The following is a 17752-nucleotide window of genomic DNA, read 5'->3' on the forward strand; positions in this document are numbered from 1 at the left end:
ATGACAAATTCAGAAAACGTAGTTTCAAATCAAATTACAGACAAAAAAGCTAACTTCTTTTTATACATAAAGGATTTGTAAAATCAGTAAGCAAAAAACCAAACCATAACAGAAAAAGATAACCAAAGGATAATAAAAGACAATTAACAGAAAAAGCAATATGAATGGGTCTCAAATACATGAAAAGAAGTTCAACATCACTCTTAGAAGAAATACATATTAAAACCATATGGTGAAAACAAGAAAGATCTTAAATCAACAACCTAACTTTACAACTCAAAGAATTAGAAAATGAAGAACAAACTAAATCCAAAGCTGTTGGAAGGAAGGAAATAATAAAGATTAGAGCAGAGATAAATGAAATGGCAAACAGAAAAACCAGAGAAAAATAAATGAACCAAAAATTGGTTCTTTGAAAAGATAACAAAATTGACAAACCTTTTAGCCAGATAGACTAAGAAAAAAAGATTCAAATTACTAAAACCAGAAATGAAAATGGGGACATTAACTATCAATTCTACAAAAATAAAAAAGATTATAGAAGGAGTACTATGAACAATTAACTGTACAGCAACAAATTGGATAAACTAGATGAAATGCACACATTCCTAGAAACACAAAACCCACTAAGACTGAAACAGGAAAAAACAGAAAATCTGAGTAGACCTACAACTAGTAAAGAGATTTAATCAATAATCAAAAAATCTCCCAAGAAAGAAAAACCATAGCCCTGAACCTGATGGCATCACTGGTGAATTCTACTGAACATTTAAAGAAGACCTAATACTAACCCTTTTGAAATGTTTCAAAAACTGGAAAAGGAAGGAACACATCCTATGAGGCCAGCATTATTCTGATACTAAAGCAAGACAAGACACTACAAGAAAACTACAGACCAATAATCCCTTAAGAACACTGATGTAAAAATCCTAAACAAAATATCAGCAAACTGAATTCAGCAGTATAGTAAAAAGATTATACTCCATGACCAAGTGGGATTTACTCCTGGAGTGCAAGGATGGTTTAACATACAAAAATCAATCAATGTAATACACCACATTAACAGAATGAAGGGGGAGGACAGAAAAAATACAATAATCTCAACTGATGCTGAAAAAGCATTATGACAAAATTTAACACTCTTTATGATAAAAACAGTCAAAAAACTATGAATACAAGGAAACTATCTCAATATAATAAAAGCTATATAGAAAAAACCCACAGCATACATCATACTCAATGGTGAAAGACTAAAAAGCTTTTCCTCTAAGATCAGAACAAGAAAAGGATTTCTACTTTCACCATTTCTATTCAACAGAGTATTGGAAGTCCCAGCCAGAGCAATTAGGCAAGAAAAAGAAATAAAAGGCATCCAAATTGGAAAAGAAGTAAAATTATCTCTGTTCACAGATCATACAATCCTACATATAGAAAACCCTAAAGATACCGCAAAAAAAAAAAAACTGTTAGAGCTAATGAACGAATTCAGCAAAGTTATCAGGATACAACACACAAAAATTAGTTGTATTTCTATACGCTAACATTGAACAGTCTAAAAAAGAAAATTATGAAAACAATTCCATTTATAACAGTCTCAAAAAGAAGAAAATACTTAGGAATTAACTTAACCATGGAGGTGAAAGACTTGCACAATGAAAACTACAAAGTATTGCTGAAAGAAATTAAAGACGACGAATAAATGAAAACACATCCCATGTTCATGGACTGGAAAATCTAATATTGTTAATGTCAATACTACCCAAACCGATCTACAGATTCAATGCAATCCCTATCAAAATCCCAATGACATTTTTTGCAGAATTAGAAAAACTCATCCTAAAACTCATATGGAATCTCAAGGGATCTCTAATAGCCAAAACAATTTTGAAAAAGAAGAACAAAGCTGGAGGACTTATACTTCCTGATTTCAACACTTACTAAAAAGCTACAGTAATCAAAACAATGTGATACTGGCATAAAGAGAGACATATATAGACCAATGGAATAGAACAAAGAAATAAACCCTTGTGGATAGAGTCAAATGATTCTGGACAAGGTGCCAACCATTCAATGAAGAAAAGACAGTCTTTTCAATAAATGGTGCTGGGATAACTGGATTATCCACATGCAAAATAATGAAGTTGGACCTTTACCTAACACCATATACAAAAATTAATTCAAAATGGATCAAAGACTCTAAACATAAGAGCTTAAAACTATAAAACTCTTAGAAGAAAACACAGAATAAACTTTCATGACACTGGATTTGGCAATGATTTCTTGGATACGACACCAAAGGCACAAGCGACAAAAGAAAAAATAGACAAACTGGACTTTATGAAAATTTAAAAATTTCGTGTACAAAAAGATACTATCAACTGGGCATTGTCACAGAATGGGAAAAATTATATGCAAATCACATATCTGATAAAGGATTAATATCCAGAATATATAGATAACTTCAACAACTCAATAACAAAAAAAAACCTGATTCAAAAATGGGCAGAAGACCTGTATGGACACTTCTCCAAAGAAGATATATAAATGGCCAATAAGCATATGAAAAGATGCTCAACCTCACTTATCATTAGGGAAATGCAAATCAAAACTACAATGAGATACCACCTCACATCCATTAGGATGGCTACCATCAAAACACAGAAAATAAGAAGTGTTGGCAACTATGTGGAAAAAATGGAACCCTTGTACACTGTTGGTGGGAACGTAAAATGGTACAGCCACTGTGGAAAACAGTAGGGCAGTTCCTCAAAACACTAAAAACAGAATTACTGTATAATCCAGCAATTCTACTTCTGGGTATCTACTCAAAAGAACTGAAAGCAGGGTCTTGAAGAGATATTTGTACGCCCATGTTGAAATAAATAATATAAAAAATGTTCACAGCCACATTATTCGTTATAGATAAAATACGGAAGCAACCCAAGTGTCCAGCAACAGGTGAATGAATAAGCAAAATGTGATATACATACAATGGAATATTCTTCAGCCTTGAAAAGGAAGGAAATTCTGACACATGCTACAGCATAGATGAATCTTCAGGACACTAAACTAAGTGAAATGAGCCAGTTATAAAAAGACAAATCCTGTATGATTCCACTTAACAGGAGACAGAGTAACGAAAATCATAGAGATAGAAAGTGGAATGGTGGTTGCCAGAGAAGGAGAATGGGGAGTTATTGTTCAATGGGTATAGAATTTCAGTTTTATATGATGAAAAGAGTTCTAAGATGAATGGTGGTGATGGTTACACAATATTATGAAAGTATTTACTACCCCTGACCTATATAGTTAAAAATGGTTAAGAAGCTAAATTTTATGTTATATGTATTTTAATATAAAAAAATCTTTGGAAAAACAATATGGAGATAACTCCCCCACCTCATCCTTTATACAAGCCTACTAGAAGGACAAAAATCTCAAAGTTTCAAAACATACTGTTAACATGGCTACGAGTGGGGAGGTGGGAGAGGGGAGAGTCATATACACTGCTGACAGGAGCTAAAGACTGCAACAAGCTCTCCTGGATAGCAATTTGACAGTATCAGTAAAAATTACCAACTCATACAACACCTAGAAATTTCATTTCTGAGGACTCAACTTACAAATGAGCAAAACAATGTTTGATAAAAGGTTATTCTTCACAACATAATTTATAATAGTCCAGACTAGAAACAATCCAAATTTTGATGAGTAGGGACAGGTTGAATAAATTATACTTTGTCCATAAAATGGAAAATCAAGCAGCTATAAAAGCAAAGGAAAGGGATGCTGTCTATGTAATGATATGGGAAAAATCACTGTATTTTATACAATATAAGGGAAAAAAAAGCAAGGTGCTGGACAGTGTATATATTTTGATATTTTTTGCGAAGGTTGGGGGATAAAAGACATTCATATGTGCTAGTGGTATACATCAACTCTGGAAGGATACACTAGAAACTGATAATAGCAGTTCCTGTATGTGTGTGCCGAGGGGGTGTGAACTGCACATATGGTAGACAGTACTTGATAGATCTTTTACACATATCCATGTGAATGAATCATTAATTCAAAAGAAGTCCTAATTTTACAAGTCACGTATAAAATTAACACATGCTTTACTAATAAAACAACAATTACAAAATTCTCTGTAATCTTACCTGCAAACTAGCCACGTAGGAATCCTCACAACTCACATAATGTCCTAACATGGCGTGTTGCGCCCGTAACTCATTATCCCTTATCCTCTCATGTAGGTGGGTAATTTGTTGCTTCTGTCTGCAAAACATAAATTGAGGTCACATTACAAAAAAATATATACTCTTCTAAGGGATAGTTAAAAGCAGAACTTTCAGGATTCTAATAATTTGACATAAAATTATTATCAATTTTAAAATTCAGAATAGGGAATTTTTTAAACCACAGTACCATGAGGTATGTGGAAGACAACTGATTTATTTATACTGTAGAGTACTTCTGGCAATTTATAGAATACAACCTTCTTGAACACTCTTCTTAGATTCTAACAAAGTCACGCTTTGCTTTCTTTCTTCTTGTTACCTAACATAATAAATGTTACATCCTCAGTCAGGAATGCTTTTACCTTAAAATCATTATTTTCATTCATCCAAATTTTGTTCAACACTTACTAGCTATTGAAGCTTTTGAGAATCTCATTGTCTGGGGTGAAAGGTATTTTTATAAATATCATCTAGCCCAACGGCTGTTCTACGCTTGCATCTTCTCTACAACATCCCAGGTTGCACAGTCTACACAAACACCACCAATGATCGAGGACTCACCTGGTCACAGATCTGCATCTTTGGATAGCACTGACATTTCGTTTTAGTATAACCTCATGTTGGAACCAGACACATTGAAGTTCAATTCCTTCCTCAGCAGCTCATAGCTTACTTTACTCAACTTACTTAACTTTTGTGAATACGTATCCTTACATATTTAAAAACTGTTATGTGCTAGGCATCATGCTAAGAGCTTTATATGTATTATCAATGATCTTTAAAAATTTAATAACAAGTCTCATATTAAGGTTATGATGGAGAGAGAGCTTTTAGGAATGATAATAAAAACCAATCCACTGAAAGAGAGCCAGAATTGACACAGATGATAGAATTAATAGGCAAGGACACTAAATCAGTTATTATAACTGTTTTCATATGTTAAAAAACAACTAGAGGGGCCAGCCTGGCGGCGTAGTTCCACTTCAGTGGCCTGAGGTTTGCGGGTTCAGATCCCAGGCGCAGACCTACACGTCGCTCGTCAAGCCATGCTGTAGTGGTGTCCTACATACAAAATAGAGGAAGACTGACACAGATGTTAGCTCAGGGCTAGTCTTCCTTGAGCAAAAAGAGGAGGATTGTCAACAGATATTAGCTCAGGGACAATCTTTCTCACCAAAAAACAAAAAAACCCTACAAAAAAGACAGAATATGTTGAATAGAGACACAGAAGACACAGACATTACTCTAAATGGGATTAACGGCAGACTAGAATTTGCAGGAAAAAAGATTAGTGAATTTGAAGACAAAGCAATAGAAACTATCTGGGGAAAGAAACAGGAGAAAAAGTACTAATGAACAAAAGCTCAGAGCATCAGTGAGTTGTGGGATTTCTTTAAGAGGCAAAATATAAGTGTGATTAGAATCCCTAAAGGAGAGGGAGGAAAGTGGAAGCTGGGGCAGAAAAAATGTTTCCAGAAAACTGGCCAAAATTCTTCCAAATTTGATGAGAACTATACACCCACAGATCCAAGAGGACCAGAGAACCCCAAGCATAAGTAACGTGAAGAAAACTAAACTAAGAAACATCTTAATCAAATGGCTTAAAAATCAGTGATAAAGAGAAAATCTTACAAGTAGTCAGAAGAAAAAAGATAAATTCATCCAGGGAGACAAACGTAAAGAGGATAGCAGATTTCTCGCCTGAATTAACGCAAACAAGACAGTGAAGCACTTTAAAGTATTACTCTAAAAGTATTAAAACTTGAGAGCTATCAAACTAGAATTTTCTACCAAAGGTAAATTAAAAACAAAACAAAAACTATCAACCTAGAATACTTTATTCAAGGAAAATATCAAAGACAGAGGTGAAATAAACTTTTTCAGAAACAAAAGGTGAAAGAATTCATCACCAACAGACTTGAACTACAAGAAACGATAAAGGAGTATCTTCTAGTAAAATAAAAATGATACCAAATGAAAACCTGGATCTACACAAAGGAAGAGCATCAGAAATGATAACCAAATAGGCAAATACTTAAAATATTGTTATTATTATTTAAATCTCTTTAAAAGATAATAGACCGCGTAAAGCAAAAAAAAAAATTTATGTATTGTGGGGTTTATGATCTTTGTAGTAGAAAAATGTATGACAAAACAGCTTATGGGCTGGGAAAGGAAAAACGGAAGCCTATTTTTGGAAGATTCTTATACATGAAGCAGTATAGCAGTATAGTATTGCTGGAAGGTAGACTGTTAGCTACACTTTGAGGATGTATGGTATAAACTCTAATAACAACAAAGAGTTAATAAGAGCTAATAAGCCAACAAAGGAGATAAAGCGAATTATAAAAAATATTCCACTAATTTAAGAGAAGGCAAAGAGGAACAAAGAACAGATGGTACAATTAGAAAACAAAGATGGCAGATTTAAATGCAACCATATCAATGATCACAAAATGTAAATGGCCCAAATTAAAAGGTAGACATTGTTAGAATGGATGGAGTAGACCCAACTATATGCAACCTACAGGAAAACCACTCTAAGTATAATAACATAGTTTGGCAAATCTCATTTCTAAAACCATTTTGGTCTAGAAGACATGATTGCTGATTATATTTTGTTTTTTTTAAAAATTGAGATATAATCAATATATAATGTCTTAGTTTCAAGTGTACAACATAATGATTCAACATTTGTACATACTGGGAAATAATGACCACAATGAGTCTAGTTAATATCTGATTATATTTCTTTAATGTTAATAGTTTATGCAAATTTTCCATTTCTCTTTGAGCTAATTTTGACATTCCGTAAAAATTATTCATTTGCTTCCATGCTTTCAGATTTATTGACATGTTTATAACAATGATTTAAAATATCCACCTATAATATAACTTTTTATTCCTAATATTTTAATTTGAGCCTTTCTTTTTTCCTGATTAGTAGAACTATATATTCAATTTCTGCTCTTATTTTTATTATTTACTTTCAAAATTAAATTGCAATACAGTAGTTGGGATTGAAAGAGAATACTAGATTTAGAAATTGCTTCTATAATACTAGATACCAAGGTATAAACAACCATAATAGCTTAGAAATGAACTATTATTCTGTATTTAAATGCTCAGAGCAGCTGATAAATATAATCAAATCTCACTTCAACACTAGTAATGGAAAATAACCATGACTCTTGCGTTATGGGGTCTACCTCAAAGTAAAAGACATGTGCTAGAAATTGCTATGAACAAAATCTCACATTAGTTATCAAATGTGTGGAAGTGAAGTTTTAATAACTTATAATAACCATGATATCTACAGGTAGGCCTTGCTTTAAGAAATCTAATCACAAACCCTAGCTTATAAAGCAGATGAATTAGAAGGACATTATGAATTCAATAAAAAAGTACCCACACTATACCAAAGAATTCACCACTGATTTTAAAAAGCTTACCTAGCACAAACATAACGTGATTTTACTTCCATATGTAGTTCAATGGGATACATATATACTGTAAATTGCGAGTAATGACAACATGAGAATTCTCTACACTGCAGCATTAACTCAGGTGTCACTTCCGAAGGTATAAAGGTTTCCTCTCTGGACCAGTCTCAAGAGCACTGACTTATCTGATCAATTCAGTGACAAAACAACTGAGCAACTTCAAAGTGCAAGACATTGTAAGAACGGTTAGTATTAGCAACAACACAGGTTAACCAGCAACCTTAACCTCTTTTCTACTAAAATAAGGCTATTTCCTCTGAATGAGTATTTGGTGAATACCACTATAAGTAATATAACGTGCAAGAAACAGTCTCTTCCATGGAAGAAGCACACAAATACATTATATAAAACATGTATATATATAATATATAACATACGTGGCTACTATTTGCTGATGGCTACTATGCATCACGCAGTATTAGGGCTTTTTACATACATTCATCCATTTAATCATCACGCTATAAAACTAGGTGGAAGGGGGAGGGAAGTAGCCCAGAACAGTGATCTTCAAAAAAGTCCATTTTTGTTTGAGTGGTGAAACTCTTGTACCTAGGCAGGTGAGTAGATTAATGTGGTCAAGCATCTTATTCAGAATCACCTAAACGGTCAGTGCCAAACATAAAGAATTAGAAACCAGGTTTCCTGCTTTTTTCCTGAGTTGTTCTGGAAACTCATCTAAATGCTTTTTCTCATGAGATGGAGCACACTCAGGAACAGTTAATACAGCAGTTATTTTTCCCTAACATTTGACCTGCTTTGACCTAATTATCCAGAGTCATCTACTACAAAAGTTACACGCATTGTGAGAAAACACATTTTTCTCCTGCAATTGTAGGTAACTTGGTATTTTCAAAAATAATATCCAGGTATTACTCCAAAGGAGAAAGTTCAGCATCTTTACTCTCAGTTCCATCCAGCTGGATGTAAATCCCATCAATCCTCTCTCTGAAATAGCCTCTGCATGTGTTATCACCATTTTAAAGACCATTAGTTTAATTGAGTACCTGGAAAAAAGATATGCTGTATAGTTGGTTCTAATTTTTAGCACTATATCTTTTATAGAGAGTTTTATATACGAACATTTTTACTTTTAAATGCCGATTATGTTGCTTTAGAAATAAAAGTTGCTACTTTTTCTTCCTCTGTTTTATACAATATCAAATGCATTATCAAAAATTTTATAATAAACTAGTTAAAAAAAAGCCCAAAGATTATTTAAGACACTAGGTGTGGTGGATTGTTTACAAACTACCCACAATTATTCCCCTCCCTCTATTTATGCTCCTTTTCAATGTGATTTTGCTGTTCCTAGTGTCCAGAGGTGAAGTCTACTGGCCTTATGACCATAAGGATGTAGTGGAAGTGATGTTGTGCCAGTTCTGAGCCTAAGCCTCAAGAAACCTTATATGCTTCATCTTCTCTTCAAACTCCCCCCAGCCATCATATGGACAAACTCAGCCTAGCCTCCCGGAGGACAAGAGAGCACATGCAGCAAAGATAAGCCATCCCACTGAGGCTATCTTAGGCCAGTCAACTCCTACCTGACAATGCAGCTACCACAAACACACGAATGAGACTAGATGAAGAACTGGCCAGCTGAGCAACTTGAATTATTTTGGATTATTTCCTTAGTATCCTTCTACAATATACAAAATTGAGAAAAATATTTTTAACAGATTATGTCAATAATTATCTGCATTTTTTACTGCCACAGACTGAATGTTTGTATCCCCTCAAAATTGACATATTAAATCCTAATGCTGAATGTGATAGTATAAGGAGCTGGGGGCTTTTGGGAGGTGATTAGGTCATGAGAGGGATTAGTGTCCTTATAAAAGAGGCCCCAGGGAGCTCCCTTGCCCCTTACACCATGTGAGGTTACAGCAAGAAGACGGCCATCTAGGAACCAGAAAGCTGGCTCTCACCAGACACTGAATCTGCTGGTGTCTTGACATTGGACTTCCTGTTGTTTCTAAGCCACTCAGTCTGTGGCATTTTGTTATAGCAACCCAAATGGACTAAGACACCTATTAACTTACACTCAGTGGAATGGTAATTATAATGATGTTCAAAAAGTAATAAAAACCAATTGATTCTGATTGAAGGAAAGCATATCCATATTAATTAAAGTCTGAATTTTAGTCTGTTTTTAAAAAGTATTAATTTCAAGTATGTACAATGAATTAAATTACAAGTCTTCAAAATACCTATCCAGCTGGGTCTGTAATTATTCATATACAAAATTCACTTGCACTAGAAATATCTAATATATTTAAGGAGGTTTTTTTCCCCCAAAATCAATTAAAACTATCTTCTGCAATCTTCATTCATTTATTAAGCATGGAAGTATCAAGCATCAAGCATATACTATGTGCCAGGCTCTGTTCAAGATGCTGGGAACACAGTGGAGAAGAACAAAGTGCAGAAATCTATGCTCCATTTTACACTCGAGTAGATCTTGCATGATACCGGGAAATTTCTAAGCAAAATCTTTAGAAATTTCAATTATTAAATACCCTTAAAGGTTTGAATTAGAATTTAATTTTAAGGATAAAATGTCTAATACTTTATCCCATTTAAGGACATAAAAATAAGCAGTAACTAGCATTGATTAAGAAAAAACCCCTCCCCAAATGATTTCCCAATTACCACGATACACGTTTAATTATCACAAAAGTAGACATAAATGTGTACTATGAATACTCATCATAGATAATATAATTAAGTAATATTAAGGTTTATTCTGAGAATAATCAGGAGATTTAAGTATAAAACAATTTTTTTCAAAATCATCAATTCCAAAAGAATTTTTTTCAAAATCAGCAATTCCCAAAGTTCCATGCACCCCTATGTTCATCACAGCATTATTCACAATAGCCAAGTCATGGAACCAACCTAAGTGCCCAGCAACTGAGGATTGGATAAAGAAGATGTGGTATATATATATACAATGGAATACTACTCAGCCATAAAAAAGGACAAAGTCGTCCCATTCACAACAATATGGATAGACCTTGAGGGTATTATGTTGAATGAAATAAGCCAGACAGAGAAAGACGAACTCTGTATGACTCCACTCATAGGCGGTAGTTAACATATGGGCAAAGATAACTGATCGGTGGTTGCCAGGGGAAAGGGGGGTGGGGGGAGGGCACTAGGGTTGAAGTGGTGTACCTACAACATGACTAATAATGATGTACAACTGTAATTTCACAAGGTTGTTAACTTTCATAACCTGAATAAAAAAAAAAGAATTTTTTTCAAAGCTTTGGTACTCAAACATGCAAAATTTTTGGAATGTCCTCAAAAATTTCCACAATTATTATCTCCAAGTCATTGAATTTTAAACATCCATGAGTTTCATAGTTCCTGTGCCTTCAGATCTAACATATATTAGTTAAGGAAATTACTGCTTTAAAAGTAGCTTTCAGTTTGATAGTACCCAAGTGTAAAACACAAAGACACTATCTTTAGCTTTAATAGTTCATTAGCATTGCAGCAAACTTGCTACACATACAAAGAAGATGGAGAGGAGTTTCCAAATAATGAGTAACATTAATGTGAATGGGAGGATGGTAGAAAACAGACAGACAGACAGACAGACAGATATATAGACAGACAGACCACAGACCAACCCTCAGTTTTGACAGTGCTTCTTTAATTTTTTTTTGGCAGAGAAAGATTTGCCCTGACCTAACATCTGTTGCAGATCTTCCTCTTTTTTTTTTTTTCTCCCCAAAGCCCCAGGGGATGGCTGTATATCCTAGTTGTAAGTCCTTTAGTTCTTCTATATCAGCCGCCACCACAGCATGGCAATTGACAGACGGGTGGTGTGGTTCTGCAACCAGGAAATGAACCTGGGCCACAGAGGCAGTGAGAGCACTGAACTTTAATCACTAGGCCATCAGGGCTGGCTCTGATGGTGGTTCTTAAAGGGACTGGGATCAGGGAGCAAGAGACAAGAGACATCAACGTATCTGTAAGGTTCTATTTCTTAAACTCTAAAGTAGCAAACACAAAAGTATTTGGTTTTATCAATTTACATTTCTGTATACCTGACATATTTAGTAATTTAAAAAAAACAGACTCACCGATCAATTACAATTTCTTTCTGCCTCAGTAGTCCTTCTTTTATTTTCAGCACTGATTCCCACTTACTGAAATCCTGATAGCCAGAAGGTGAGTAAGTCTGACGAGATGATCCAGTCAAAACCTGCACAAACATGTTTACACTATTAGTATACTAAAAGTGTCTAAAGGGAATATTTATATGTTATCTAATATTTTCCCATGATTTTCATGAAAAAATAGAGAACTTTCCATTTGATATTTTTAAGATTATGTGAAATCACACTTGTGAATACAACAAAAGTTGAAGAATTTCAAGAAGTTACAAAGTAAATGTACAAGTCTAATGAAGAATTGGTGACAAGAGAATATTTAATCTGACTTATTATAATACTATATATTATATCTTGTTCTCATTATCTTGTGGAAGTTTTCTGAAAATAAGAGATTAATCACTGCCTAAGGAAGGCATACAATAAAAAAATGTACCATGGCTAGTCTAGACAAACATCACCAGAAGAGTTTCCACAAGGAAATAAAAACAGTATCTGCAGCATTCAGACTTCAAATTGTCATTCATTGAATCATCATTTAATTCCACTAAAATTTCAAAAGCAAAAATATTTTTAAAGTAGTAACTATATCCATAGAAAACATGACTATTAAGCAGATAATCTGGACGATTACTGGTCTCCAATGTAAATGATGCCGTTTAGAAAAAAATCTGCTTAGAATTTAAGACAAATCTTAGATATTTAAAACAAATCAACAACAATAAAAACCAATATGGCAGATATCCTCAAATTTCTATCATTGAAACAAAAATTTAATATTTAATACTGGTGTTGTGGGTTGAATTACATTCCCCTCAAAAATATATATTGAGAGTAATGTCAGCAATATGGCAGAGTGAGCTGTTCCCTTTCTCTCTCCCTCTTCAAACTACAACTAAATGGACATTGATTGATCAATGGAGGATACCCACACAGCACAACAGGATGCCTGGAGATCCATGCAGCTATACATCTGAAGGTGGATGGACTACCCTTGGGGAGGTGGTAGAGATAGGTGAGCACTCTCCAGCAGCCCTGTGCATGTGCACAACTGCTCTCCCAGCTGGCATGAGTGCCCATAATACCACTGCAGCCCTGAGGGTGGGAGCTCGCCATGTCACAACTGTGTGAACACATGATGGCTGCCCTGAGCCCGTGTGATCACCTTCCTGTCCAGTGGGAGTGCCCACAGTGCCGTGGCAGTCCCAGGGAGTGGCCCAGGCTAGGACCCCATTGGGAGGCCTCGCTTACCAAACATAGCAGCCAGTATGACTGTAGGAAGAGGTGGTGGTGGATCTGTGTGCCCAGGCAAATGATTTCCCAGCTGGCATGAATCCCCATAGTACCGCTGTGGCCCCAAAGGTAGGAGTGCATCTGGGTGTGACTGTGGGATCAGGGAGGAGCAGCCCTAAGCCCATGTGATCACTTTCCTTTCTGGTGGGAGAGCCCACAGTGCTGCTGTGGTCCCAAGGAGTGGCCCAGGCTTGGACCTCATGGGGAAGCCCTGCCCACCAAGCACAGCGGCTGGTGTTACCGTAAGAAGAGGTGGTGGCAGATCTAGTGCCCAGGTGAATGATTTCCCGGCTGGTGTGAATGCCCATACTACCACTGTGGCCCCAAAGGTGGGAACACGCCCCAGCAGCCCTGAGCCCCACGTGATCACTTTCCCGTCTGGTGGGAGAGCCCACAGTGCTGCTGTGGTCCCAAGGAGTGGCCCAGGCTCAGACCCCGTGAGGAAGACCCACTAGCGCAACCTTAAGAAGAGGCAACAGGAGATCTATGTGCCCAGGTGAACACCTCCCTAGCTGATGTAAGTGTTCATAATACCCCACAACTCCCAGCAGACAAGGTAGGATCAAAAACACAGCTCCTGCTTCCCCTCAGCAGTAGCAAGTGGAATCTGCGACCTGATACTACCATAAATGCCCAGGGAAAGGATTAGTTCATAAAATACCATGAGAAACTACAGCAACAATTCAGAGTAGAAGGAAAATTACAATTCTCCAGAAACCAACCCTGAAGTCACAGAAATTTATACTCTAAATGCCAGAGAATTCAAAATGGCTGTCATAAAGAAACTCAACAAGTTACAAGAAAACTCAGAAAGACAGTTCAAGGACCTCCGGAATAAAATTAATGAGAAGAAGGAATACTTCACCAAAGAGATTGAAACTATAAACAAAAAAAAAAAGAGCAGAAATCCTGGATATGAAGAACATGATTAATGAAATAAAAACATATTGTAGAATCTTTTAAAAATAAAGCTGATGTTATGGAGGAAAGAATTAGTGATTTAGAGGATAGAAATATAGAATCGCTTCAAGCATAGGAGGAGAAAGAACTAAGATTTTTAAAAAATGAAGGACTTCTTTGAGAAATATCCAACTCAATTAGGAATGGCAACATAGCATTATAGGTATTCCAGAGGGAGAAGGAAGGAAGAAAGGAGCAAAGAGCTTGTTTCAAGAAATAATACCTGAGAAATTCCCAAACCTGTGGAACTTACAGATACATGAAGCCAACAGAACTCCTAATTATATCAATGCTGAAAGACCTTCTGCAAGGCATATAATAGTAAACTGGCAAAAGTCAACAACAAAGAAAAAATATTAAGAGCAGCAAGGCAGAAGAAAATAAACTACAAAGTAAACCCTATCAGGCTTTCAGCAGATTTCTCAGCAGAAACCGTACATGCTAGGAGAGAATGGAATGATATACTGAAAATACTGAAAGACAAAAACTTTCAGCCAAGAATATGCTATCCAGCAAAACTATCATTCACATACAATGAAGAAATAAAAGCTTTCCCAGATAAACCAAAGTTCAGAGAATTCATTGCCACTAGACCTCCCCTATAAGAAATGATCAAGGATGCCCTCACAGCTGGCATAAAAAGGCAAAGGTCTACAAAGCTTTGAGCAAGGAGATAAACAGACAAAATCAGAAAACTGCCACTCTCTTTCATAACAAAGAAGCAAATACTTAATTATAACTTGAAAGATAAAGGGAAGGAAAGAATCAAAAGTAACCATAAACACTTCAACTTAGTCACAAACTCACAACACAGAACAGAATAATTTTTAACAATAATAATTCAGAAGGGGAAGAGGAAAGGGACGGAAGCTGCTTAGGCTAATGGAGATAAGAGGCTATGAGAAAACTGACTCTCTCATCTATGAGATCTTTTATACAACCTTAAGGTAACCACTAAACAAAAAAATCAGAGCAGAGCTGCACTTAAAAAAAAAAGAGAAAACCGAGAAACTCACCACAGAAAATTTCTAAAATGAAATGGCAGTCAGAAATACAAAGGAAGAGAAACAACAGAAACACAGAACAACCAGAAAACTAGAGATAAAATGGCAGTATTAAGCCCTCATATATCAATAATCACTCTAAATGTAAATGGATTGAGTTCTCCCATCAAAAGACACAGAGTGGCTGGATGGATTAAAAAACAAGACCCAACAATATGCTGCCTCCAGGCAACACACATCTCAGCTCTAAAGACCAATGGGCTCAGAGTGAAGGGATAGGAGACGATACTCCAAGCAAATGGCAAACAAAAGAAAGCAGGTGTTGCTATCCTTGTATCAGACAAAACAGACTTCAAGATAAAAAAACACAGTAAAAGACAAAAAGGGGCAGTATATAATGATAAAATGGACTTTCCACCAAGAGGACATAACACTTATGAATATATATGCACCTAACACAGGAGTATATAAAGCAACTAATAACAGACCTAAAGGGAGAAATTAACAGCAACACAATAACAGTAGGGGACCTCAACACCCCACTTACATCAACAGATAGATCATCCAGACAGAAAGTGCACAAGGAAATAGTGGATTTAAATGATACATTTGATCAGGTGGACTTAATAGACATATAGAGAGCATTCCATCCAAAAACAGCAGAATAAACGTTCTTCTAAAGTACACATGGAATATTCTCAAAGAGAGACCATATATATGTTGGGAACAAAGGCAAGCCTCAATAAATTTAAGAAGACTGAAATCATATCAAGCATCTTTTCCAACCACAATGCTATGAAACTAGAAATCAACTACAAGAAAAAAACGGGCAAAGTTGTGGAGACTAAACAACATGCACTGAACAACCACATTGAATGAATGAAGAATTCAAAGGAGAAATTAAAAAATACCTGGAGGTAAATGAAAACAAAAATACAACAAACATACCAACTCTTAGGGGACGCAGAACAAGCAGTTATAAGAGGGAAATTTGTAGCAATACAGGCCCATCTTAACAAACAAGAAAAATCTCAAATAAGTAATCTTAATCTACATCTAACAGAACTAGAAAAAGAAAAATAAAGCCCCAAGTCAGCAGGAGGAAAATAATAAAAATTAGAGCAGAAATAAACGAAAGAGAGACTGAAAAAAAAAATGGTAGAAAGGATCAATGAAACGAAGAGCTGGTTCTTTGAGAAGATAAAATTGACAAACCCTTTGCCAGACTCACCAAGAAAAAAAGAGAGAAGGTTCAAACAAATAAAATTAGAAAGGAAAGAGGAGAAATTACAACAGATACCACATAAATACAAAGGATTATTAAGAGAACACTATGAAAAACTATATGTCCACAATTGGATAACCTAGAAAAAATGGATAAATTCTTAGACTCATACAACCTCCTAAAACTGAATCAAGAAGAAATAGAGAATCTGAATAGACCAATCACAAATAAAGAGATTGAAACAGTAATCAAAAACCTCCCAAAAAACAAAAGTCTAGGACCAGATGGCTTCTCTGGAGAATTCTACCAAACATTCAAAGAAGATTTAATATCTATCTTTCTCAAACTATTTCAAAAAATTGAAGAAGATGGAACACTTCCTAACTCATTCTATCAGGCCAACATTAGCCTGATATGAAAACCAGAAAAGGATAACCAAAGAAGGAAAATTACAGGCCAATACTGCTGATGAACACTGATGCAAAAATCCTCAACAGAATACTGGCAAACCTAATACAGCCATACATTACAAGGATCATACACCAAGATCAAGTAGAACTTATCCCAGGGATGCAGGGATGGTGCAACATCTGCAAATCAATCAATGTGATACACCACATTAACAGAATGAGGAATAAAAATCATATGATCATCTCAATAGATGCAAAGTATTTGACAAGATGCAACATCTATTAATGCTAAAAACTCTCAATAAAATAGATATAGAAGGAAAACACCTCAACATAATAAAGGCCACATATGATGAACCCACAGCCAACATCATACTTAATGGTGAAAATCTAAAAGTCATCCCTCTAAGAACAGGAACAAGATAAGGGTGTGCACTCTCGTCACTCCTATCCAACATAGTATTGGAGGTTTTGGCCAGAGCAATTAGGCAAGAAAAAGAAATAAAAAGAATCCATTTGGAAAGGAAGAAGGGAAACTTTCCCTGTGTGCAGATGACATGATTCTATATATAGAAAACCCTAAAGAACCCATCAGAAAACTATTAGAAATAATCAACAACTAGAGCAAAGTTGCAGGGTACAAAATCAACTTAAAAAAATCAGTCGCATTCCTATACTCTAATAATGAACTAGCAGAAAGAGAACTCAAGAATACAATCTCATTTAATATTGCAACAAAAAGAACTAAATATCCAGGAATCAATTTAACCAAAGAGATAAAAGACCTGTATGCTGAAAACTATAAGACCATACTGAAACAAACTGAAGATATAGAGGAACGGAAAGATACTCCATGCTCATGGATTGGGAGAGTAAACATAGTTAAAACATCCATATTACCTAAAGCAATCTACAGATTCAATGCAATCCCAATCAGAATCCCAGTGACACTCTTCATGGAAACAGAATAAAGAATCTTAAAATTCACATGGGAC

General features: G+C 35.3%; 1 protein-coding gene across 14 annotated transcripts in view; it reads right to left on the reverse strand.

Annotated features, from left to right (window-relative positions):
- CEP85L (centrosomal protein 85 like) overlaps positions 1 to 17752 on the reverse strand; it is a 201164-nt gene that overhangs the window by 46857 nt on the left and 136555 nt on the right. For all 14 annotated transcript variants that reach the window (XM_001502878.7, XM_005596902.4, XM_023650979.2 and 11 more), the window contains 2 exons: positions 11836 to 11957; positions 4161 to 4278 (listed from right to left, as the gene is read on the reverse strand). In XM_001502878.7, coding sequence (XP_001502928.3) covers positions 4161 to 4278; positions 11836 to 11957 — 240 coding nt within the window. The remainder of the gene's footprint in view (positions 1 to 4160; positions 4279 to 11835; positions 11958 to 17752) is intronic.

The sequence above is a fragment of the Equus caballus genome, chromosome 10 (assembly GCF_041296265.1).
Source record: "Equus caballus isolate H_3958 breed thoroughbred chromosome 10, TB-T2T, whole genome shotgun sequence".
Classification (NCBI taxonomy): domain Eukaryota; kingdom Metazoa; phylum Chordata; class Mammalia; order Perissodactyla; family Equidae; genus Equus; species Equus caballus.